General features: G+C 38.7%; 1 protein-coding gene across 4 annotated transcripts in view; it reads right to left on the bottom strand.

Moving 5' to 3' along the window:
• The window catches only part of LOC135111779 (SUMO-activating enzyme subunit 2-like), a 105,171-nt gene that overhangs the window by 35,887 nt on the left and 43,414 nt on the right, over positions 1 to 25,870 (bottom strand). For all 4 annotated transcript variants that reach the window (XM_064025490.1, XM_064025488.1, XM_064025489.1 and 1 more), the window contains 2 exons: positions 18,466 to 18,584; positions 6,862 to 6,985 (listed from right to left, as the gene is read on the bottom strand). In XM_064025490.1, coding sequence (XP_063881560.1) covers positions 6,862 to 6,985; positions 18,466 to 18,584 — 243 coding nt within the window. The remainder of the gene's footprint in view (positions 1 to 6,861; positions 6,986 to 18,465; positions 18,585 to 25,870) is intronic.

The raw sequence follows: 25,870 nt of genomic DNA, 5'->3' as shown, positions 1-25,870 counted from the left end.
GTGGCTCTGGTCTGATTGGGTATGGAGTGGCTGAGGAGGTTGATAAGAGCATTCAAGTTATCCGATATTTGGCTTATTCAGGTTCAGTTTAGGGAGGTTTTATTGTATACACATGTGTATATATATATATATATATATATATATATATATATATATATATATATATATATATATATATATATATATATATATATATATATATATATATATATATATATATATATATATATATATATATATATATATACTAAGCACCTCCCTTTTCTGACAAATTGGTTTTTGAACAAAATTTTAACTCATAATTGCTTCAGTTGCCATACCATAATTTGGTTCTCAAACAAAGTTACATTAAAACTTCAGTCACTTAATGCCTCCCTTTTCAAACGAATCAGTTTTCAAACAAAGTTTCAAACTCACAATTGCTTCAGTTATTGTACCATAATTCAGTTCTTGAACAAAGTTACTTAATTTCATATACAAAGAGACAAAACAAAGGTTACCTTTAATTACTAATTTATAGTTTCAATAAATATTTTCTTTGTTTTTATTTATATGGAGTAAGACAGTAATTCAATCTCTAAAACAAGGTAATTTTTCTTTTTTTATGTAGGAGGGCCACTGGCCAAGGGCAAAAAAAAAATAATAAAAAAATAAAAAAGTCCCACTGAGTTACCAGTCCCCATACAAAGTCAAAAGCAGGAATCAAAAATTACAGGATAAGTGTCTTGAAACCTCCCTTTTGAAAGAGTTCAAGTCACAGGAAGGTGGAAATACAAAAGCAGGCAAGGAGTTCCAGAGTTTACCAGAGAAAGAGATGAATGATTGAGAATACTGGTAACTCTTGCATTACAGAGGTGGGCAGAATATGGGTGAGAGAAACAAGAGTCTCATGCAGCGAGGCCACAGGAGGAGGAGAGGCATGCAGTTAGCAATATCAGAAGAGCAGTTACCATGAAAATAGCGATACATAACAAGGAATGCAATAATGCAACGATGAGAAAGAGGCTGAAGACAGTCAGTTAGAGGACAGAAGTTCATAAGAGGAAAAGCTTTTGATTCCACCCTGTCTAAAAAAAGCAGTATGAGTGGAACCCACCTTCCCATCCCCCTTCCCATACATGTGAAGCATACTCCATCCATGGATGGATAAGGCCCCTGTACAGAGTTAACAGCTGGGGGTGTGAGAAAAACTGGTAGAGACAACTCGGAATGCCTAACTTCACAGAAGTTGTTATAGCTAGAAATGAGATATCAAGTTTCCAGTTTAGATTATAATTAAAGGACAGATCGAGGATCTTCAGTGCAGAAGAAAGGGACAGTTGAGTGTCATTGAATAAGAGGGGATAGTTGTTTGGAAGATTGTCAAATTATTAGATGGAGGAATTGAGTTTTTGAGGCACTGAACAATACTAAGTTTGCCCTGCCCCAATCAGAAATTTTAGAGAGACCCAAAGTCAGGCGTTCTGAGGTTTCCCTGTGGGAACTGCTTACTTCCTGAAGGGTTGGATGTCTATTGTCTATGAAAAAATGTGGAAAAGTGCAGGGTAGTATCTTCAGTGAATGAGTGGATAGGTAAAGTTTGGTTTAGATCATTGATGAATAACAGAAAGAGAGTGGGTGACAGGACAGAACCTTAAATAACACCACTGTTAATAGATTTAGAAGAACAGTGACCATCTACCACAACAGCAATAAAACAGTCAGAAAGGAAACTTGAGATGAAGTTACAGAGAAAGATAGAAGCCATAGGAGAGTAGTTTGGCTTTGTGCCAAAGCTTTGTGCCAAACTCTATCAGAAGCTTTTGATATGTCTAAAGCAATAGTAAAAGTTTCACTAAAATCTCTAAAAGAGGGTGACCAAGACTCTGTAAGGAAAGCCAGATCACCAGTAGTGGCCTTGATGGAACCCATATTGGCAATCAGATAGAAGGTTGTGAAGTGATAAATGTTTAAGAATTTTCTTGTTGAGGATAGATTCAAAAACTTTAGAGAGGCAGGAAATTGAAGCAATAGGACGGTAGTTTGAGTAATTAGAATGGTCAGCCTTTTTACGAACAGGCTGAATGTAGGCAAACTTCCAACAAGAGGGAAAGATAGATGTTGTCACACCTCCCCTTGGATCATTGCACATCTCCCTTTCTTGTTTCATATGGTGGGTTCTCTCTGGGTAGACATATGCACACTCCGCAGCTCCCACCCATAATACATAACAATGTTGATAGACAGAGTTGAAAGAGTTCAACTAGGCAAGTGCAAGCACAGAGGCACAGTTTCTGAAAACAATAGGAGGGATCCCATCAGGTCCATAAATCTTCCAAGGGTTTAAGGCCAGTGAGGGCATGGAAAACATCACTGCAAAAGATCTTAATGGATAACATGAAGTAGTTGGAGGGTGGAGGAGAGGAACAAGCCCTCAATCATCCAAGGTAGTTTTTAGCAAAGGTTTGAACAAAAAGTTCAGCTTTAAAAATAGATGAGATGGCAGTGGTGCCATCACGTTGAAATAAAAGAGGAAAAGATGAAGAAGTAAAGTTACTGAGAATGTTTTTGGCTTAGTAACAGAAGTCATGAAGGGAATTAGATCTTGAAGTATTTTGACACTTTCTATTTATGAAGGGGTTTTTGGCTAGTTGGAGAACAAACTTGGGCAATATTCTGGGCAGAAATATAAAGTACATAAGATTCAGGTGATGCAAGGCTCAAGTACCTCTTGTGGGCCACCTCTCTATCATGTATAGCAAGAAAACAAGCTGTTATACTGAGGTTTGGAAGGTTCAAGTCAAGAGAAAGATTGGGGAATGTACACTTCCATACCAGACACTATCACCTCTATTATATGCTCAGCACACAGAGATGGGTCTCTGACACGGAAGCAGTAGTTACTCAAAGGAAAATCAGCATAATACTTCCTCAGGTCCCTGCAATTAGCAGAGACAAAACACCAGAGGCACCTCTGCCTTGGAGGACCCTGAGGAGAGATTGGAGCAACAGGACAAGATACAGATATGAAATTGCGATCAGAGGAGCCCAACGGAGAAGACAGGGTGACAGCATAAGCAGAAGGATTAGAGGTTAGGAAAAAGTCAAGAATGTTGAGTGTATCTCCAAGACGATCAGGAGGAGGCAGTAGACACCTGCCTAAATGATAATTACTCCCAGTGAAGTCTAAAGCACTGTTCAGGGGGTGCTGTGAACTTATCATTAAATCCAGCTGTGACCTCACTGAACGTTTCCCTTTGTGTCTCACAACACAAGGGGGCAGTCACAGCCTGTCCTCTAAAGACAACTCTCTTCCTCCACACAAAACTAGAAGCACCTAATAACACACACACCCTTCACTCAAAAATTTTAAAATTGTCATGGCGACTCCTACACCAGCCTCGGAGTCCCCATCTGGGGAGGGGACCATAAATGTCCCCAGGTCGGACTGCCTTTCTGACGACGACCCAAAGTGTCTTGACACCCCCCTCAACTTTTTCTTCATTAATTCTGCAACATTCGCAGTCTAAGATCTAATTTTCAATCTGTAGAACACCATCTCTCCTCTTCTAAACCTCATCTTTTCCTCACTGAAACTCAGGTGTCTGAGGCAACTGACAGTAGCCCCTTTTCTGTTTCCTCCTACTTTCTCTATCCTCATTTTCGATCCAAAGCTGGATGCTGCCTTTATGTGAGCAATGACTTAACCTGCTCTCATGCCCACGCTCTTGAATCATCCGAGTTTTCCACCATCTGGCTACAACTACAGAGTCACTCTCATACTAAATTTATCTGTGCTGTATACCTCTCACCTAACTCCTCTGATTGTAAGAAATTCTTTGACTACTTAACTTCCAAAGTGGAGCACATTCTGACCCTCTTCCCTTTTGCAGAGATCTCCATTCTTGGAGACTTCAATGTTCACCACCAGCTTTGGCTTTCCTCTCCCTTCACTGACCATCCTGGTGAACTAGCCTACAACTTTGCTATCCTCCATGACCTAGAGCAATTGGTGCAACACCCTACTCGTATTCCTGACTGTCTTGGAGATACGCCCAACATTCTTGACCTTTTCCTGACCTCTAATCCTTCTGCTTATGCTGTCACCCTTTCTTCTCCGTTGGGCTCCTCCGATCACAATCTCATATCTTTATCTTGTCCTATCGCTCCAATCCCTCCTCAGGATCCCCCTAAGCGATGGTGCCTCTGGCATTTTGCCTCTGCTAGTTGGGGGGACCCGAGGAGGTATTTTGCTGATTTTCCTTGGAATGACTACTGCTTCCGTGTCAGAGACCAGTCTTTGTGTGCTGACCGCATGACAGAGGTGATAGTGTCTGGCATGGAGGCGTACATTCCTCACTCTTTTTCTCGTCCTAAACCTTCTAATCCTTGGTTTAACACAGCTTATTCTCGTACTATACATGATAGATAGGTGGCCCACAAAAGGTACTCAAGCCTTCCATCACCAGAATCTCATGTTCTTCATATTTCTGCCCGGAACCATGCCAAGTCTGTTCTCCAACTAGCCAAAAACTCCTTCATTAACAGAAAATGTCAAAACCTTTCAAGATCTAACTCCCCTCGTGATTTCTGGCATCTAGCCAAAAATATCTCCAATAACTTTGCTTCTTCTTCTTTCCCTCCTCTATTTCAACCAGATGGCACCACTGCTATCACATCTATTTCTAAAGCTGAACTCTTCTCTCAAACCTTTGCTAAAAACTCTATCTTGGATGATTCTGGGCTTGTTCCTCCCTCTCCTCCACCCTCTGACTACTTCATGCCATGTATTAAAATTCTTCGCAATGATGTTTTCCATGCCCTCGCTGGCCTAAACCCTCGGAAGGCTTATGGTCCTGATGGGGTCCCTCCTATTGTTCTCCGAAACTGTGCCTCCGTGCTTGCACCTTGCCTAGTCAAACTCTTTCAGCTCTGTCTGTCAACATCTACCTTTCCTTCTTGCTGGAAGTTTGCCTACATTCAACCTGTTCCTAAAAAGGATGACCGTTCTAATCCCTCAAACTACCATCCTATTGCTTTAATTTCTTGCCTATCTAAAGTTTTTTAATCTATCCTCAACAGGAAGATTCTTAAACATCTATCACTTCACAACCTTCTATCTGATCGCCAGTATGGGTTCCATCAAGGCCGCTCTACTGGTGATCTTCTGGCTTTCCTTACTGAGTCTTGGTCATCCTCTTTTAGAGATTTTGGTGAAACTTTTGCTGTTGCCTTGGACATATCAAAAGCTTTTGATAGAGTCTGGCACAAAGCTTTGATTTCCAAACTACCCTCCTACAGTTTCTATCCTTCTCTCTGTAACATTTGTGGTCCCCTCCCCAGAAAGGGACTCTGAGGCTGGTGTAGGAGTCGCCGTAATAATTTTGAATTTTGAGTGAAGGGTGCATGTAGTTTTGTGTGAAGAGAATTGTCTTCAGAGGACAGGTTGTGACTGCCCCCTTGTGTTGTGAGACACAGAGAAACATTCAGTGAGGTCACAGATGGGTTAGTGATTAGTCACAGCACCACCTGATCCAATGCTTCAGACCTAACTGGGAGTAATTATCATTTCAGCAGGTGTCTACTGCCTTCTCAAATGTGATCCTGTTGAAGAGCTTCAATGTAAACAAACAGTTTTCAGCTTCATCAGAAGTAATCCCAAGCATTCTGTGGCTCTCTTGATGACCCACAATGCCATCATTACTGTACAGCTGCATTTTCCCAGTAGCTTTTCCCAGCAGCAAGATATCTAAGTGTTATGATCACCTTCATTTTAGGTTGCTCCTCTCTGTGTCACTCTGTAAGGCTTCCCTCACTAGATTGGTGACAAACAGAATACAGTACAGTCTAACAATATCTTCTGATGAGTTCCGTGTCACTAAGTTAATTTAACATGTCCTTTCTGGATGAATAATTTCTGAGTTGAAGATGTTGTTGAGTAGCCATCTTGGCAGTGGAAGTGTCTGTCATAAGCCACTAAGACAGAGTGGACCAGTGTCCAGGAACAGATTAATTAATTTTATATTGATTCCTATGGGGAAAATAGTTTCAGTTTCCAAACATTTTGGATTCTGAATGGCATTCAGGAACAAATTAAGTTCAAGAACCAAAGTTTCACCATACAGCCATACCTCGTGATTTGAACATCCTTCAATTCCAACAACTCTCAATTCAAATAGGGTTGGCGAATAAATTTTGTCCTCTAATTTGAGCAAAAACACCAGTTGAAGCGACACCATTCAGACACTATATATAGACCTTCTTGCATTCCTCCTCTCCCATTCCTTTCCCTCTTCCCCTTTCCCTTACTCTCCCTTCTCTTCCCTTTTCCCCTATTCTTCCTCTCTCTCTCTCTCTCTCTCTCTCTCTCTCTCTCTCTCTCTCTCTCTCTCTCTCTCTCTCTCTCTCTCTCTCTCTCTCTCTCTCTCCTCCACTTCTTTGTCCCATGTAATTTACTTTCCTTCTCCATATGTCCCTTCCTCCCATTGTTCCTTTCCTCTCCCTTCCTCTTTCCTCTGGTCTCAAACCTGCCCCCTGTCACCTCCCCTCCCTCTTATTTGTCAGAGATAAGGGACAAGGGGTAGAACCTCACTCTCTCTCCTCATTCATTCTATGTAATTTTCACTTCATCCTTTCTCACTCTCACATTTTCATTCTCTATCAGTCTAATTCTATTTAGCAATTCTTAGGATTGTTCTTACTTTCTGTTCATAGAGAGAGAGAGAGAGAGAGAGAGAGAGAGAGAGAGAGAGAGAGAGAGAGAGAGAGAGAGAGAGAGAGAGAGAGAGAGAGAGAGAGAGAGAGAGAGAGAGAGAGAGAGAGAGAGAGAGAGAGAGAGAGAGAGAGAGAGAGAGAATAGTAATACCAATAAAGCAAACCTACATTTCACATCAAATCTGGTCTTCCTCTGAATGCCAAAGATATGTGCCCTCAGATTTGCACAGGCACACACAAAGTCCATGCTGCTTTCATCATCCTTGTCCCACACCAGTTCTGTTACTTCACCCTGTTTGTGAGAAAGGGAATGGCATTATTACATAAAATACATTTTTTTTTTTTTTACATATTCAACATGATTTTATTACCTGACTATCAATGTAGAAGTGATGTCACAAAGGCAAGTGAATTTCATATTGTATAAATCAAACACATTAATTGATTAATGGCTTCATATTAAATAGTTCATCAAACATCAAAAACTGGGAATGTAACAGGCTGAGGTTGTAGTCCAACATCAAATTTTTCTCTAATACATTTCATACAATATGACATCAGTACATTCAGCACCTGTACAGTACAATATCCAACACTATTATTATTTTTCTTCTTTTTTTTCTATTTTTCAAATATACAAGGGCCTCTGGCCAAGGGCAAAAAAGAGCAGGGGGCCCACTGGAAGTGGTACCTCAGGTTGCAAATTTAACTTGTTCCAGAAGGCAACTTGTAATGGGAAACTAATTTCCTTCAGAAAATAATAGAAATTCTATTAATCCATTCTGCATCTCCATAAATTTTAGTATAAAATTCAATATTAGTATAAAATTCATATTACTGATCTGTTATTAAAGTTAACCTGTTTGGTGTAATTACTGTATACTAGTAAATCATAAAATTTCTACTTATGATAGTTAGACCATTTAATCCTCATAACAACTGACCACCAATTCTTGCAATTATTTCTGTTTGATGTTTTGTATATAAAAACTTGTCATGCGAGTCAACTCACAGGCAACCAGCCCCCTCTTGGCTCAGTGGCAAAGCAGCTGCCTTCCAGCATGGAGATGTAACTCCAGGTTCTGTGAACTGGAGCTGCCTCTACTTTACAATCTTTGATATGAAGATGAGAAGAACTTAATGTATGAAACATCATAAGACTGATAGTGTAATAAATGTGTGTGATATATCTGTTAACTTTGTGACCGTATGAATTATACTGATGAGCTATGTTATATTGAGGCGAGGTATGCATCTGTGTAAATTTCTGGTATGCATAGTCTTATTATGAATAGGTAGGGTGTGAACTGTTATACTAGTTTTCTCTTTTTCCTTTTTCTCCTCACTTATAACATAGGAGCCAGGCTGAGGTCAGCTTAGCTGCCCTACAAATTTTTAATCTCTTTTTCCTCCTTTCTTAGCTGTGCCGTGAGAACCAAGCTGAGTTTAGCATTGTTCTCATGGCTCAGTGTGGGAAAGGGTGGTTGCCATACAGACACATATTACATAATCTAGGAAACTTAAGAGACACCTTGCTGAAGTGACATAATATGCTTTATTTCCAATATTGTGTATTACGTAATTTTCCAATATATGTAACGACAGTGTTAAGGCGAATTCCTATACTGGATAGCTGGTCACTACATTAGCAAGCCGAAGTTGGCGGACAGAGTGCCAGTGGGTGAGGCGGGCAGAGAGATAGCTTGTGGGTCTTCCAAGCCACATGTGGTTTGTCTGTATATACCTGTACAAAAGGAGCAATAAAGTGATAAAGCCACTTTGAGTTTGTTATAACTTTGCGGTGGAATTATTCCTCACCAAGGAGAGAGAGAAAGAGAGAGAGAGAGAGAGAGAGAGAGAGAGAGAGAGAGAGAGAGAGAGAGAGAGAGAGAGAGAGAGAGAGAGAGAGAGAGAGAGAGAGAGAGAGAGAGAGAGAGAATATGAGCAAGTGTCACAAGCAGGTGAGTAACACTCCATCAGACTATAACAGTCTACAGACTTCCTTGTTTGTACATTTGCTATTTGAGTGGTCACTTACAAGACTGGTTGGTGGTGACTATCCAGGCAATATTTGTATTCGTCTGACATGGCTTCATGCTCCACGTGTCTGGGGACTGGCAGTGCTGTGAATGGATTCTTTTATATATTGTATCAACTTATATGTGCAGTATCTGTTGTGTTACCTTAGATTTAGAGAACTACACAGATATTTTGGGGAATGATCTGCATTACTCTGTTTTTGATTTGGTGAACTTTTAGACAGGTTAGAAGCTTTTTGAATAATCATCCTACCATTATAACAGTCACCAAGAAACTGAGGGAAACCATAAGAGTTGTATGAAGACCTAGGAGTCACTGTGACAAAAGATCACTGTGTGACCTTCAAAATGAGAGCAGAAAAAAGGCAACAAGAGAAATCTTCCACCCACCATTTAAAAGGTAAATGAGTTTATTTCTTAATTGTTTTCATCCAGTCTAAGCCACCATTGTTTTTTGTAAGCAATCTATCTGATGTCTGATAGTAATAGAATCTCTGGACATTAATTCTTAATCTGACATGGCATCCTCTAGCATTCTTTGGCACTGCACTGCTGCATCAGACCAGATGTGAGGACAATACACACACACATATACCACTTTTTTTTTCTTTTTTTTTTTATGTAGAAGACACCAGCCAAAACAAAAAATCTAATAATAAAAAAAAAAAAAAAAAAAGCCCACTGAGATGCCAGTCCCTGAATAGGGTCTGAAGGATAAGTGTTTTGAAACCTCCATCTTGAAGGAGTTCAAGTCATAGGAAGGTGGAAATACAGAAGCAGGCAGGGAGTTCCAGAGTTTACCATTGTAGTGGTTAGTACACTCGGCTAACAACCAAGAAGGTTTGGGTTCAAGTCCTGGGCATGGGAAGGCAAATGGGCAAGCCTCTTAATGTGTAACCCTGATCACCTAGCAGCAAGTTGATACACAATGTAACCCAAGGGGTTGTGGCCTTGATGTTCCACTGTGTGACATGTGAGTGGTCTCAGTCCTATCCAAAGATTGGTCAGCATGAGCTCTGAGGTCTTTCTGTAGGGGAATAGCTGGGTGGGTGACCAGCAGATGACCATAGGTGAATGACATATAGTTCTAGATGTGATGCTGCACTGCTGTGACACATCAATTGTGAAGTGTGGCACCATAGCATCTAGAACTGTGTGTTTTGTTCTCACAGCCAGTGTGATGCAGCAAAGCAGTGCCAGCACATCTAAAACTGTGTGTGTGTGTGTGTGTGTGTGTGTGTGTGTGTGTGTGTGTGTGTGTGTGTGTGTGTGTGTGTGTGTGTGTGTGTGTGATTACCTAGTTGTGTCATGCGGGAAAGGAGCTATGCTCATACTGTCCTGCCTCTGTATCTATTATTATCTAACTTGGCTTTGAAATTATGAATAGCTTTTGCATTCACCACAGCCTTGTTTAGACAGTTCTATGTATCAACTACTCTTTACAGAAAGCTATTCTTTTTTTTATGTCTCTTCTACAAATTTCTTTTTTCAGCTTCTTTCTGTGTCCTCTAGTGTCTCTTGTATTCCATGTCACAATTTCATTGCTGTCTAGCTTTTCCGGTCCTTCCATGTTACATAATAAAATACACTGTCTGTCTGTCTGTGTGTGGGTGTATGGGTGTCCCCCCTTTTCACAGAAAAACCACTAAATTGATTATGATGAAATCTGGTAGGGGGATGTCCCCCTTGATCCAGAGAGTGACATAAGTTGTCTTAATTACTTCCAACCCAAAACCATTAGATTATTCAGGCAAATCTGCCACCACAACCCAAATTATTGATGGTGGCGGCCATAATGGCTTCCAACAGAGAACATGTACAACAGTAAATGGACGTATATTTTAGGTTCATTATACTGAACACATTGTGATGAAATTTGGTTGGGAAGTCCCCCTTGATCCAGGGAGTGACAGGCTATGTCTTCACTACTTCCAACCCAAAACCATTAGATTGTTCAGGAAAATCTGTCACCACAACTCAATTCTTGATGGTGGTGCCAGGTATACTGTAACCCATTGGTAGTGCCAAGTATTCATTGTTGGCTTGGATTTCTGATGGTGGAGAGGTATAAATGGAATATTCATTATCAGCCTGGAGCTCAATCCCATCAACATATCAATTCTTTCAGTATGTAGTTGAATTTCCTGTGATACAGAGGTTTCCAACAAATTCATCTTTCAGGCACGTTTCATCAGTTCACTGATATTATGAACTGTGAAAAAAAAATTAACATACATTTATGAAGTTATTGTGATGAAATTTGGAAGAGGGGTTCCCCTTGATCCGGGGAGTGACATATGCTGTCTTAACTACTTCCAATTCAAAACTGTTAAATTATTCAGGCAAATCAGTCACTGGAACCAAATTTTTTATCGTGGCACCAGGTTAATGACTACCAACACTAAACAGACATGTGATTTAGATTCATTATAAACTTTGTTTGGTTAATAGCTTTCACAAACAAACAACTGATTTAGGGTGATAAACCATGCTTTGGAGAGCCAAATATTACCTGGGCAACAGCAGGTAATTCTGCTACTTATTCTATATATCACAACTGAGTCTCCTCTCTCCCTTCTTCCTTCCAGAGTTGGAAGGTTTAGTTTCTCTTTGTTTATGTCTCATTACTTAAAAGTTGGGATCACCTTTGTTGCTGCTCTTTGTATCCTCTCTAGTTTCCTAATGTGTTTCTTTAGACTTGGTGACCATACCACAGCTGCATATTCCAATTTTTGGATGAATCATCATTACAATTAGTTTCCTCATCATTTCTTCATTCAATTATACAAATGCAATTCTTATATTCCTTTGTAGATTAATTGTTTTCCCAACAATCTTGTTTATATGGTAGTCAGCTGTTAATGTGCCAGCTACAATCACCCTAAGATCTTTTTCCTTTATTCTTTTCCAATATAATCAATTCCCAACTTGTAAACACTAGATGGTCTTTTTTTAACTCTTCCCAAATTCCAATAAGATACATTTCTTTACATTAAAATTAATTTACCATTTACATCTCCATTTTTAAATCTGGTTCAAATTTTGTTGTAAAGCTTTCTGATCTTCCCCTATTTCTATTTTTTCATCAATTTAGCATCATCCACAAATAAACTCATATAGCTGTTGAACCCTTGTCATATCATTAATATACACAGTGAACATGACTGGAGACAATAATGAACCTTGAGGTACTCCACTTATTACTTTTCTCCAGGATAACTTTTGATCTCTAATAACTGCTCTCATTTCTCTAAGCTCGGGAAATTTTTCATCCACTTCAAGAGTCTCCCACCCACTCCATCAATGTCCTTAATCTTCCACAGGAGTCTCTTATGTGGCACCTTGTCAAAAGCCTTTTTTAAATCCAGGTAGCCATCTCACTCTTGTACTGTCAATTATTCTCAGGTAAAAACAAATCAAGTTAGTCATATACAATCTCCCTCTACGAAATCCAAATGACCTATCAGTTATCCTGACATTTTCTTCCAAGAATTTCATCCATCTTTCACAATTCTTTCACATATTTTTGCCACAACCGATGTTAATGATACTGGTCTGTAATTCAGGTTTTTTTACACCCTCCTTTAAACACTGGCACAATATCAACTTTTTTCCAATCTCTTGGTACCTTGTTATCTTTTAATGAATACTCGACAAAATGATGTATTTTGTCTACCAACTGACTATTACATTCCTTTAAAACCCACTTTGATATGACATCTGGTCCTTATGGTTTATCTACTTTTAACTTTTCCATAATATCCTCATTTCACTGATAGCTACATTTATTTTTTCAAGAGAGCTAACTACTGCACCTTCACTTCCTTGTATTATAAACTCACTTTCTTTCATGAAGACTGACTGAAAAGCATCACTCATCACCACCAAATCCTCAATATCTTCATATTCTTTGCCATTCACCTCTAATTTTTCAATCATTTCTTTTCATTGTACCTTATTGTTGATGTGTCTGTAGAACAGTTTAGGTTGGTCTTTGCATTTACCTATTATATTTTCTCATATTTTCTACACTCTTCATATTTTAACATATTAATTTCTCTTTGTTGTATATTCTGTCCATAAATTTTGCCTTCTTCCTTTCTTCCATTTTTTTCCAAGCAGTATCTCTCTCTCTTTTTGGCATTTCACATCCCCTATTAAACCAGTCCTTTGTCCAACTTCTCTTTGTCTTACTTTTGGTATATATCTTTGCACTCTTTCGTTATATATTTCATCAAATTCTTTCCATTTCCTTTCCACTCCCCTTACTTCTTTAAACTTACTCCAGTCAGTTTTTTCAAAATATTTCTTAAGCAGATCAAATTTTCCTTTTATAATTGAATCTTCCAATCCTATGATTTCTTCTCCTTAGCTCTTCTTTAACTTCTTTTAAAGTTAGTTCAATTACCAGGTGATCATTCTTTCCTACTGGACATTTATACTCCAAATCATCTACAATTTTTGGTTCCTTTGTAAATATTAAGTCTAGTCTTGATGGTTCTTCATTTTCCCTGTATCTTGTATTCTCTCCAACCCAATGGGTAAGTGTGTTCTCCATCGACGTCAAGAGTTTCTATCTCTATGACATGACCCTTCCCATGGTTGGCAAATCTTCCCAACAATCTTCCTTGCAGTTAAAATCTCCTAATAGTACCTCTCTGTCACTCTTACTTATTATTCTGTCCAAAGAATCTCTTGTGTCTTCCAATACAGTATCATAATCTATCTCCCATAAGCTTGTCTTAAGTGGGACATATACCACAACAAAGGTCCTTAGTCTTTTTTCCTGCTTGTTTTATCTTCTTTTCGATCATTTCTACTTTTCCTTCTCCAAAAAATACTTTTCACTTGTACCTCTTTTCTTATCAACATCATTACTCCACCACCCTGTTTCTTTTTTTCTATTTTTCATCCACATGTACTTTTCTTCACCAATATTAACTGCAGTAATTTCATCACTTAATCTAGACTCAGTAATTCCCATAATGACAGGCTTATTTTCTCTTAGGAAGTCATTTATCTCTTCTTGCAATGATAATATCCTCTTCATATTGGTATATGCCCCATTTAGCTTCTTTCAACTCCTCTCCCTGTTTCCTATGTACCAATTCTTTAATTTCATTCTACTACTTTCTAAGAGAATTTAATTTTCTCTTCCTCAGTTCATTCCCCATTTTTTTCTTTGCCTGATTCAACATATCATTAATTTTCTTTCTTCCTTCTTCACTTAAGTGTGTGTGTGTGTGTGTGTGTGTGTGTGTGTGTGTGTGTGTGTGTGTGTGTGTGTGTGTGTGTGTGTGTGTGTGTGTGTGTGTGTGTGTGTGTGTGTGTGTGTGTGTGTGTGTGTTTTGTCCTCACATCTGCAGTAGCACAGCACTGCAGCATCTAGAACTGTGTGTGTGTGCTTTGTCCTCACATCTAACACAATGCAGTGGTGTGGCACGATCACATTTATAACTGTGAGAGTATGTGTATTTTCATACCATGATATTCCATGCAATTTCAATCAGACTTAAATCATAGAATTGGCCATGCAATCACCTTAATTTTTGTTCTACCTAAGACATTTTGTCACTGCCAGTACTTTTCTACATGAAGCACCATCATGCTTGAAATAGAAGCTGTAACTTTTGGAATAATCAAGATTATCTTTCTGGATATTATTAGACAATCCAGGGCTAGAGCTTACAAAGAAACAAATAGTGCTGACAGCAGTGTCTTTCAGTGAGCCAGATGTTTGATTCCATGTAGCAAACCCTCATTATTATTATTATTATTATTATTTTTTTTTTTTTTTGGGGGGGGGAGGAAATTAAGAAGTCTCACTGAGTGCAATGACAGGGAACAGTGTAAGATTCCTGCAGTGGTGGCTAAATCCAAGCCAGAAATATTGTCACACATGGAGAACTCAGATGGGGTAGGGGAAGAGAAATTAAAATAAGAGAAATGAGAAAAGTGTTCAGAGAAACTTTTGATAAATACAGTAATGTTAGAAAATGTTATGAGTGTGGAATACCATGTGTTTCCAGCATGCCTGAGGAATGTGCATGTAAAAAGCACAAGTGAGTAGTTACACAAAGAGGTAGGGTCATATGCTGTTGTTGAGTTTTGAAACAATATTGGTGTTAATGAGAGAAGCTATTAGTTTTGCTATTCTGGACATGGCCTGCAGGTCTACTGCATGTGGTGCTGATTAGTTGAAACCATACATAAAGACTGTCAGAAGAGGAAAATTTAAGCATACAGGAGAAAAGTTAAATAAGATTTAGACTGGTAACAATAGTGTGTACAATCAATGAAGGTCAAATTTTCAAAGAACATTATGATAACAGAATAAATGTAACAGCTGATATGGTGGAATGCTCCATTCCCTTACTGTTCACCAAGAAATTAATGGAGAAAGAACAAACAAAATTTAACTTAGAAAATTATACTGCAGTAATATGTGGTAAAAGATCAAATTCATGCTTAGGACACTACTGCCTTCCACTGACAGATGAAAAGAAGAAAGAAAAACAAGAAATAAAACTAACTTTGGGTAATTATGAAAAAAAAAAAAAAAAATTGTATAACTGCAACACTTCAGTCAAGTTGTGAGTGCATATATGGGTCCAAAAATGCCAAAAATAATTAAATAATGCGGTTGCAAGAGAGCTGACGAGTAAAGAAAAGGAGATACAGATGCTTCTCAACTTACTAACATGTTAGGTTCCACAGGGCTGTTTGTAAGTTATTATGTTTACAAGTCATTACAGTATTACTATTTCCAGTGACAAGTAACAAATTCAGTTTCACATTTGCTTTCTTCCAAAGCTACAGTGCTAAATGCAAAGATCATGAGACACAGTATTGAAAACACTGAAAAAACACTTATTTATGCTGGCTACAGAGTCTGGCAGTGTGTGTGTTTTGTACCCCTCATTCAGCATAACAAACCAGTGTAGTGTCACCACTTAGAACTGTGTGTGTGTGTGTGTGTGTGTGTGTGTGTGTGTGTGTGTGTGTGTGTGTGTGTGTGTGTGTGTGTGTGTGTGTGTGTGTGTGTGTGTGTGTGTGTGTGTGTGTGTGTGTGTGTGTGTGTGTGTGTACCTAGTTTTACCTAGTTGTGACATACAGGAGAGGAGCTAAGCTCATACTGTCCCATCTCCATAATGGTCTTTATCCAACTTTTCCTCAGTCATGAATATTTGTAGCACACACCACTTCCCCTTCCAGTCCATTCCATGCCTCTATATTTCTATGAGGGAAGCTAAACTTCTTTATGTGCCTTCTGCAGATGGTTACTTTTAGTTTTCTTCCATGCCCTCTTGTTTCTCTTTCATTCATTATAAAGAGATGTTCCCTATCTAGTTTTTCCATCCCACTCAGCAATCTGTACAATGCAATCAAGTCAACTCTTTCTCATCTCTTTTCCAAGGTTGAGAGTTGCACTCTAGTTAGTCACTCCCCATATAACAAATCTCGCAATTCTCTTATCATCTTTGTTGCTGCTCTCTGTATTCCTTCCAACTTTCTTATGTGCTTTTTTTTTTTCATGTGTTGAACAAATTACCACTGCACATTCTAATCTTGGACATATCATTGTGGTGATTATTTTCCTCATCATATCTACATCCAGATGAGCAAAGGCAACTCTTATATTTCTTAGTAGGCTGAGTTTCACCTGTTACCTTGTTAATATGTTTTTCCGGTGATAAATTCTCTGAGAAAATCACTCCCAGATCTTTTTCTCTAGTTGTCTTATTTATTGTTTCATTCCCCATCTTGTAGTTATAGCTACACCTTCTGTTACTTTTTCCAAATTCCATCTTTTTACACCTACCAGAGTTAAATTCCATTTGCCATCTGCTGCTCCACTCCCACACCTTGTCTATATCTCTTTGTAATTCTTCACAATCTTCAGTTCCCTTCACTCTTCTCATAAGTTTTGCATCATCAGCAAAAAGACTCACAGAGCTGGATACATTCCATATATATATATATATATATATATATATATATATATATATATATATATATATATATATATATATATATATATATATATATATATGAAATTAAGAACAATCCTAAGGATTGTTAAATAGAATGAGACTGAGTGAGAATGAAAATGGAATTACATATATGAGTGAGTGAGTGAGAACGGATGGAGCAAAAATGACGTAAAATGAATGAATGAATGAATGAATGAATGAATGAATGAATGAATGAGAGAGAGAGAGAGAGAGAGAGAGAGAGAGAGAGAGAGAGAGAGAGAGAGAGAGAGAGAGAGAGAGAGAGAGAGAGAGAGAGAGAGAGAGAGAGAGAGAGAGAGAGAGAGAGAGAGAGAGAGAGCAAGGTTTCACTCCCTTGTCCCTAATCTCTGACAGATAAGAGGGAGGGGAGGTGACAGAGAGGGAGGTTTGAGACCAGACGAAAGAAGGGAGAAGAAAGGAAAAAAGGGAGAAAGGGACTTGAAGTGGACAGGTGAGCAGCAGCTCACATAGCAGGTAAGTTAGTCTTGCAAGTTTTAGTTTGCTATTCCCATTAAACTTTTATTAAAATTTATGTGCTCACACTAGTGACAAGTTTGTTATGCCAGTTTTAGTTCGTTATTCCAATTAAATACTTATTAAAATTTCACTGCGTTATTGCAGTTGTGTGTTATAATGACCATGCATTGTCGCGTACCTACTGTACTTTATGAAGTCAAACAACAAAAGTTTTTTCACCACTTATCTAGTACCTCTAGCCTCCGTGCCAGATCACATATCACAAGCATTTTTTTCTACTACTATCTGCACTTCTCAAATTATTCCATTTATGCCTGCAAGTTTGCCACACTTTTAGCCAAGCCATTCTTTACCTCTCTCCTACCAATTCCACTCTACATGAACACTTGGTCTTTATTCACTTCCATAACAGATATTATTGGCTCTTACTGTACTCTTCATTAAAGGATCAAAATACCTTTTTTTCACACAACTTCCATATCATCTCTATTACCAATAAGAACTCCGTCCTCTCTCTCTCTTTTCATTCTCACATTCTTTCCCCTCAACTACCAGTAACAACTCCATCCTCTCTCTTTATCCTCATATTACCCTCCTCCCCTCTCTATCTTAATTTCCTTGCAAAGTAATTTATTCAGATTTAATTTGCTACTATGCCTCCTAACAAACTTTATCTACTCTTTTACACTTTTACTTTCTCTTATCAACTCCTGTACTTTCCTATTCCAAGACTTGTATTCAGTCTACTTAGCCTCCTAACAAGCTGAACTCTTTCTCTTACTTTCTCTTATCAACACCTGCATTATCTTATTCCAAGACTTGTATTCAGTCCTCTACCTTACCTTAATTTCCTCTGGCACATTCTTCAGCAACATTTTCTCATATGCTTTCCTCTTCTCTTTTAGTCTACATAATCTCATCTGCCCACCATGCCTTTCCCTTTCTCCTCCCTATACATAATCATTTCTGCTGCTAGTGTAGTCACTACTTCATTTATGCTTGATTCCTCTCCAAATGTCATTCTAACTTATCTAAGTCTCTCACATACCTTTCACACTGCCTTCTAATCTCTATACATTTTTACTTCACCAAATAGATAATTCACCTTTCAGTATACCATTCAAGCAAATAAAACTTACATCATAGTAAACAACAATTGATAGAAAGTGCATCCATAACACAGACCATCATACACCATAAAGAAGTTTATGAAAAGAAATCCACACCTCCTGTATTCTTACCGTAAGTCTTTTCCTTATAATGTGAACAGCAGATGAAAAAATCTCTTGGCACTCCTTAACACTCCACAATCGCTGATCTGCTATGCCACCTTTGTCATTCTCAGCTTCTTTCTCCTCATCTGTATTAAAGAGAACAAATTGTAACTCTCTCTCTCTCTCTCTCTCTCTCTCTCTCTCTCTCTCTCTCTCTCTCTCTCTCTCTCTCTCTCTCTCTCTCTCTCTCTCTCTCAAGTGTTGACATTTTTTGGTGATAGTGACAAGTCCACAATTTGAAATAATGATATCCCCAAATGTCACTTTTCAAGATTTTTAACCAAATCAGTATAAAATCTAAATAATACAGTATTATAAAAATTGTCCAGTCTTCATTGCTTGATCATCATCTTGTCATGATTAAGACAAGTAATCATTGAACATTTGTTTGTAAATACATAGGATTATGTTAAAGTTACAGTAAATTTAGGTAACAAAGAAACTGAGATTATATTATATGGTAATTTGTAACTGAACAATGTCACAATGAACACTGTGACATGACCAAAGCAAATCAAATAGATAGGGCTAGTTTCATGGTCACCCTTTTATTGTTTGTTAGCCAATGAACAAAGTCACTTCAGCCATAATCACATTTTGGTCACCTTCAAGTGCTACCTTTCATTCAGGCAAATGACAAAATTTGGAATTTTGGTGAGGAGTTTTTGGGAAGAGCTAGGGCTGCCTGATCCATAATAAATTTCTAAATTACTGCATTAAATTAATATTACTGGCTGTAATATGATCTGAAAAATATATGCAATTTTTTTTTATATTAAGAAAAAATTACCATTACATTACTGCCATATTCTTTTATGAAGTATTAAAGTTTGCATCAAGATCAAAACAAACATCTTCACAGCTATTTTCAGAAGGAATCTAATTGCTTTTGCTGTTTCAATGTTTTAAGGGTGTAGCATTTCTCAGTTAATGTGCTTCTAATGACAGGATGGCAAATATCATGTCATTGCTGCTATGTAGCCCTTTGGGGTTCCTGCAGTTTCTCACAATATTTACCATAGTGGGAATGTTCTAGATAGCCATCCTTGTAAATTTCAAATACTATAATTGCTCATGACATCAGAGAAACTCAAAGGGGATGCTCTATGGCACAGCTGTAGAGACACGAGGAAAGAAGTATGAAAGAGGGAGGGTTGGGCATCAGCACCTGGTTAACTCAAGGATTGGTTGTTATTGGTTAATTGGCAGTGATGCAGCCACAAGCGAACTTTCTTTTAACTGGGGGGGTTCAAGTCTCTTTAGAATGGCTCACACAGCCAAGAAAAGGTTTGGTTAGGTTTGGTTTGGTTAGGCTTTTTTAGGCTGTCCTTTGTAATTGGTTAATTTCTCACTCTAGAATGTCAGAATGCAATGGTTATTAGTGTTTTCATATATCTTTAATATTAATTTCCGCTAAAAAGATCATTACTTTTCTCCCTGTAATGCCTGCAATCTTTCATTAGTTAGTTTTATACATAACAGAAAAGGTAATGGGCATAGTTTTTGAGAGAGAGAGAGAGAGAGAGAGAGAGAGAGAGAGAGAGAGAGAGAGAGAGAGAGAGAGAGAGAGAGAGAGAGAGAGAGAGAGAGAGAGAGAGAGAGAGAGAGAGAGAGAGAGAGAGAGAGAAATCATCTATTTGTGTTCAGTATTTACAAGACAGTAAAATTCACTCCCTTAAATGGTAAATATAGTCTCTAATCTGTCTTGTGCCACCATGATTCCACATTTCCATGCTAACAGCATTAGTTTAATTGATATAACCCTCCCATGGGGAGATAACCAATGGTCCTCAAGCAGAAATTAATATTACAATCATATGAAAAGCACTAATAATCATTGCATTTTGAAGTTCATGAGTGAGAAATTAGCCAACTCCTAGAGACAGCCTAACCTAGCCAAACTAAACCTAACCAAACCTATCCTTGGCCAGCTGAGGACATTTTAAAGGGACTCAAAAAGTTAAAGGAAAGTTGCCTTGAGGCTGCACCACTGCCAATTAACCCAGCATGTTCCTATAATGGTCAATATTACAGCAATATAGCATTCATCCCGTCATTTGAAGCACATTTAGCTAAGAAATACTATATCTCTGGAACACTGAAATAGAGAAAGAAATTGGATACTTTATGAAAATGGCCAGAAAATTCAAGGAACTTGCAGGATATGACTGATGCCCTGAAGCAACCTTCTGTACCATGAAATAAACATTATATTAGAAATACCTTACAATATGTATTATATAATTTTACCCTAAACAAAAAATTACCGAGTATATCACTTAGTAGTAAGCTTTTTATTTTCACCTGCCAGTCTTAAAAAAAAATTAATAATGTCACACAGCTTTTAAGCTAAGGTTATGCTTATTATTGGGTTTGTCTTATTTTGAATTATACAGAAGGCATGTCATTATTCAGCATCTATACAATTATTTGGATTAATTTTGGAAACTGCTATGCCTGCAGATCTGAACTACCTATAATAATTTATCCGAATTTTTTTTTCTTTAACCCTGTCCATGACATGTTTCAGGGGAGCTAGGGCCTGCTAGTCCTTGGTATGCTTCTATTCCATTAACTCAAAGGTTCCTTTGTTATCATTGTTCTCTTCTCTTAAATAAGATTCCAAAGCATCCTCTCTCTTCTACACCCTATTCCTCTTTCTCCTCAGTTCCCAAGGAAGGGAGGTTATGATGTTCTATCTCCTAATTTAATAGAAAATTTTAGATACTAAAAGTTTTCTGTGGATGGCCAGAAAAGAAAAAGTTTGGAAAAAGAGTGAAGATAATTACCTCTGCTTTAGCCAGTTTAATTGCCCATGGGTTTAGGTTCCAAAAATTCCACCTTCATATAATAATTAACACACAAATATTTACCCCTTTTCTGTGCAGCTGAGCTATTCTAGGATCAAGGAAATAATTGCTCTGAGCTAAAATGTATTTGTGTATATATTTGTATACTGCATGTTATAACTATGAAATATTAGTTTCTGAGGTATTCCTAAGCTCTCTTCAGTTGGTGCAGTCTTGGTCTCAGTTGTAGGGTGGGCAGCATTATACCTGGCAGCAATCCTCTGCCATATCACCTTTTTCTTGTTGATGAGGCCATAGTTGCCACTCTTACCAGCACTATGACTAGTGACCAGATTCATAAGCATCAGCTTTTGCTCATAAGTCATGGATGCAGATTTCTTTCTTGTGCCATGTTGACACTACTCCACTGGGTCTGTTTACATTTCTTGACACTCGGCCTATGACACTGCTGTTCTGAGTAATACACGCTGGCCAATCTTGGCTGGGAGCCCCCAAAACTTTGGAAAGCAATCCAACAGGGTTGAGGAATGCCTAAACAAAAATATAACTAACTGTAGAATTGGCACATCCTGTTTGTGCAGGTGCTCCCAACATGAGGATTATAGCATCATCTCAAAGTTAACAGTAATAGTTCAGTATATCATGTAGCTCAACAGCAGTCCTCTTTGCCACAACAACAAGTTCAATCTAATTCCTGGGATATATACAGTACCCTCTTGAATTTCACACATGCTTTCTTCCAAAGGCATAGTACTAAACTCAAGCATTGCAAAACTCACAGCACTGAAAACAATGAAAATGTTTATTTATTCCAGTCCCATGGCCTAGAACTGTAAGTGCCTATGTTTTGTCCTTACATCCAATGTGACACAGCATTGCAGCAGTGCAGCACAGCTGTATCTAGAACTGTGTGTGCATGTTTTATCCTCACATCTGGCATGACACAGTGGTGGAGCACCATCATGTACACTGTGTAAGTGCATGTGTTTTGTGCTCACATGCAGCATGATGCAGTGAGGCAGAGATGAAGTGCTGCTACAGCATAATGCAGTAGCAATGCAATAGCAATCTCATATTTTTTTTTCACAAAGTGGCAGTACTATTGCCATATATGTAGTATTGCATACAGCGAGATAATGCAATATAAAATGAAGAAAGCAGTAAGAAGGAATGAGAAAAGAATAATGAACAAGGAGAGAGAGAGAGAGAGAGAGAGAGAGAGAGAGAGAGAGAGAGAGAGAGAGAGAGAGAGAGAGAGAGAGAGAGAGAGAGAGAGAGAGAGAGAGAGAGAGAGAGAGAGAGAGAGAGAGAATGAGAAGAAAGACAGGCCTGGGACAAGACTTAGACATGTCCTGGTCACGTACGTACTCAGCCTGAAACTCCTTATTCCCCTCGTAAATTTCATTACTTCCCCTTAGCCATTCAATTTGAATCTCACCCAGTATTTAGTAGAAGAGTTGCCCTTGACAATAAAGTAACCAGTATTCATCTAGTCCCCCTAATTTAATCAGTAGAATTTTTAGAAGTAATGTGTTTTATTCCTGTAAAGACAGCACAAGAAGCAGTGTGGGCAGGTGTGTGTGTGTGTGTGTGTGTGTGTGTGTGTGTGTGTGTGTGTGTGTGTGTGTGTGTGTGTGTGTGTGTGTGTGTGTGTGTGTGTGTGTGTGTGTGTGTGTGTGTGTGTGTGTGTGTGTGTGTGTGTGTGTGTGTGTGTGTGTGTGTGTGTGTGTGTGTGTGTTACCCCTCCCCCCCTTCCTTGTACCCACTCCCTTTAGCAGCAGATCGGGAGAGTTTGGTGCACTTTCTCACACTCAATCACTACCCAGCACTTAGAGCAGACGTACTGAGGTGAGCTCACTTCACAAGGTCTGCCATCCAGGGGGCAGTAAACGACACTACTCAGCTTGAGGCTATAACACACCATTGGACAGTGGGGGGGATTTGACATGGAGGGTAAATATCCAACCAGGTACTGTACTTCGACCATATAACATATTTGATGGCTCATAAGACACACCTTTTCTCCAAAAAAGTCTCAGGAAATGAGCCTGCATCCTAAGGCCAAGGTTCAGCATTGAGGCAGTGGTTGGTAGTAGGTCTATGGCAACAGAGGCTCTAAAATCAAACCTCAGACATCTTTGCACAAATAAAACAGTGATGATTGGTACTACACCACAAAACAACTCTTTCTTTCAAGGTAACAATATATAATAGGTCATACTTACTGGTAATTCACATAGAATGACACCAGTCAGGAAGAATTTACCTAAGTGACCATGCACCATGCACTGCACGTACCAAAACAAACACACAGTCAGTTACGCACCGAACCCGGTGACACAGGCAAGCTTCACTGTGTTCTTTACAGTGTGATGCCGTTACTCCTTGAGGTAAGACACACTTTCATACAATTAAAATTGTACCTATCTTTTAACATTCTTATGAAGAAACTTTAGTACCCCTGTAGTCTCTCTCAGTCACTGCCAACGCCATATGCCAGGTACATGTTTACATCTCACAACAGGACTGGTGCATAGGCTACTAGCAAATATTAAAATTTTTAAATGCAAAATACTGGGATCTAATAATGATCTAAATGGATGTGAGAGTCTTCAAATGTCAGGTGAAATCCTTCACTTCATATTCAGAGCTTAAATTTGTTCATTTATCTTTTTTTTTCATTTCAATGTCTGCCAAAACTGGGTGCATCTTATGAGCCCATGCGTCTTATGAGCCATCAAATACGGTATGTGTTATTGTATGTTAACTGTTTTTCCTAGACGTGGTAGTCAATTCTTTTGTAGTTATGAGTGTTTAAGTGTTGTTTGAGTATTTCCCATGTCTGTGGGTCAGTGAAACAGTCTGGAGACCTCAAATTAGTGTGACCTGGAGTTATGACTGTTGTGAAAAGGGTGCAGGAGTCACAAGGGACCCTGTCTTTGAGCCCTGCAGTGAGTCCATGTAGGATGTGGATCAGGAAAGCTAGTCCAGGTGCAACAGCTTTCTGAAGGAGCTGGGAATTATAGTGGTAACAGTAAGCAATCCTTAACTTATAAACAAATTAAGTTCCAGAGAGCCATTAATAAGTCATTATATTCATAAGTCATTACAGTATTGATATTTTATATTTACAGAATCCTAAAGTTTTATGCTTGCTTTTTTCCAAAGCAATAACACTAAACTTGAGGATCACAAAGCTCAAGGTATTGAAAACTCTGAAAATTTCAAACACTAATTTATGCCAGCCACATAACCTTTTTTTTTTTTTTATGTAGGACACTGGCCAAGGGCAACAAAATTCCAATAAAAAAAAAAAAATGCCCACTGAAATGCTAGTCCCATAAAAGGGTCAAACCAGTAGTCAAAAATTGATGAATAAGTGTCTTGAAACCTCCCTCTTGAAAGAATTCAAGTCATAGGAAGGTGGAAATACAGAAGCAGGCAGGGAGTTCCAGAGAGGTGGACAGAGAGGTGGACAGAATAGGGGTGAGCGAAAGAAGAGTCTTGTGCAGTGAGGCTGCAGAAGAAGAGGAGGCATGCAGTTGGCAAGATCAGAAGATCAGTTAGCATGAAAATAGCGGTAGAACACAGCTAGATATGCAACATTGCGGTGGTGAGAGAGAGGCTGAAGACAGTCAGTTAGAGGAGAGGAGTTGATGAGACGAAAAGCTTTTGATTCCACCCTGTCTAGAAGAGCAGTATGAGTGGAACCCCCCCAGACATGTGAAGCATACTCCATACATGGACGGATAAGGCCCTTGTACAGAGTTAGCAGCTGGGGGGGGGTGAGAAAAATTGGCAGAGACGTCTCAGAACGCCTAACTTCATAGAAGCTGTTTTAGCTAGAGATGAGATGTGAAGTTTCCAGTTCAGATTATAAGTAAAGGACAGACCGAGGATGTTCAGTGTAGAAGAGGGGGACAGTTGAGTGTCATTGAAGAAGAGGGGATAGTTGTCTGGAAGATTGTGTCAAGTTGATTGATGGAGGAATTGAGTTTTTGAGGCATTGAACAATACCAAGTTTGCTCTGCCCCAATCAGAAATTTTAGAAATATCAGAAGTCAAGCGTTCTGTGGCTTCCCTGCGTGATATGTTTACCTCCTGAAGGGTTGAACGTCTATGAAAAGGTGTGGAAAAGTGCAGGGTGGTATCATCAGCGTAGGAGTGGGTAGAACAAGAAGTTTGGTTTAGAAGATCATTAATGAATAATAAGAAGAGAGTGGGTGACAGGACAGAACCCTGAGGAACTCCACTATTAATAGATTTAGGAGAAGAACAGTGACCGTCTACTACAGCAGCAATAGAACGGTCAGTAAGGAAACTTGAGATGAAGTTGCAGAGAGAAGGATAGAAACCATAGGAGGGTAGTTTGGAAATCAAAGCTTTGTGCCAGACTCAAACATATCAAAACATACATATCAAAAGCTTTTGATATGTCCAAGGCAACAGCAAAAGTTTCACCAAAATCTCTAAAAGAGTATGACCAAGACTCAGTAAGGAAAGCCAGAAGATCACCAGTAGAGCAGCCTTGACGGAACCCATACTGGCGATCAGATAGAAGG

This window comes from Scylla paramamosain, chromosome 22, assembly GCF_035594125.1.
Source record: "Scylla paramamosain isolate STU-SP2022 chromosome 22, ASM3559412v1, whole genome shotgun sequence".
In the NCBI taxonomy this organism is placed as follows: Eukaryota; Metazoa; Arthropoda; class Malacostraca; order Decapoda; family Portunidae; genus Scylla; species Scylla paramamosain.
The sequence above is the reverse complement of the archived record's forward strand: the minus strand, read 5'-3'. Positions and strand labels throughout refer to the sequence as shown.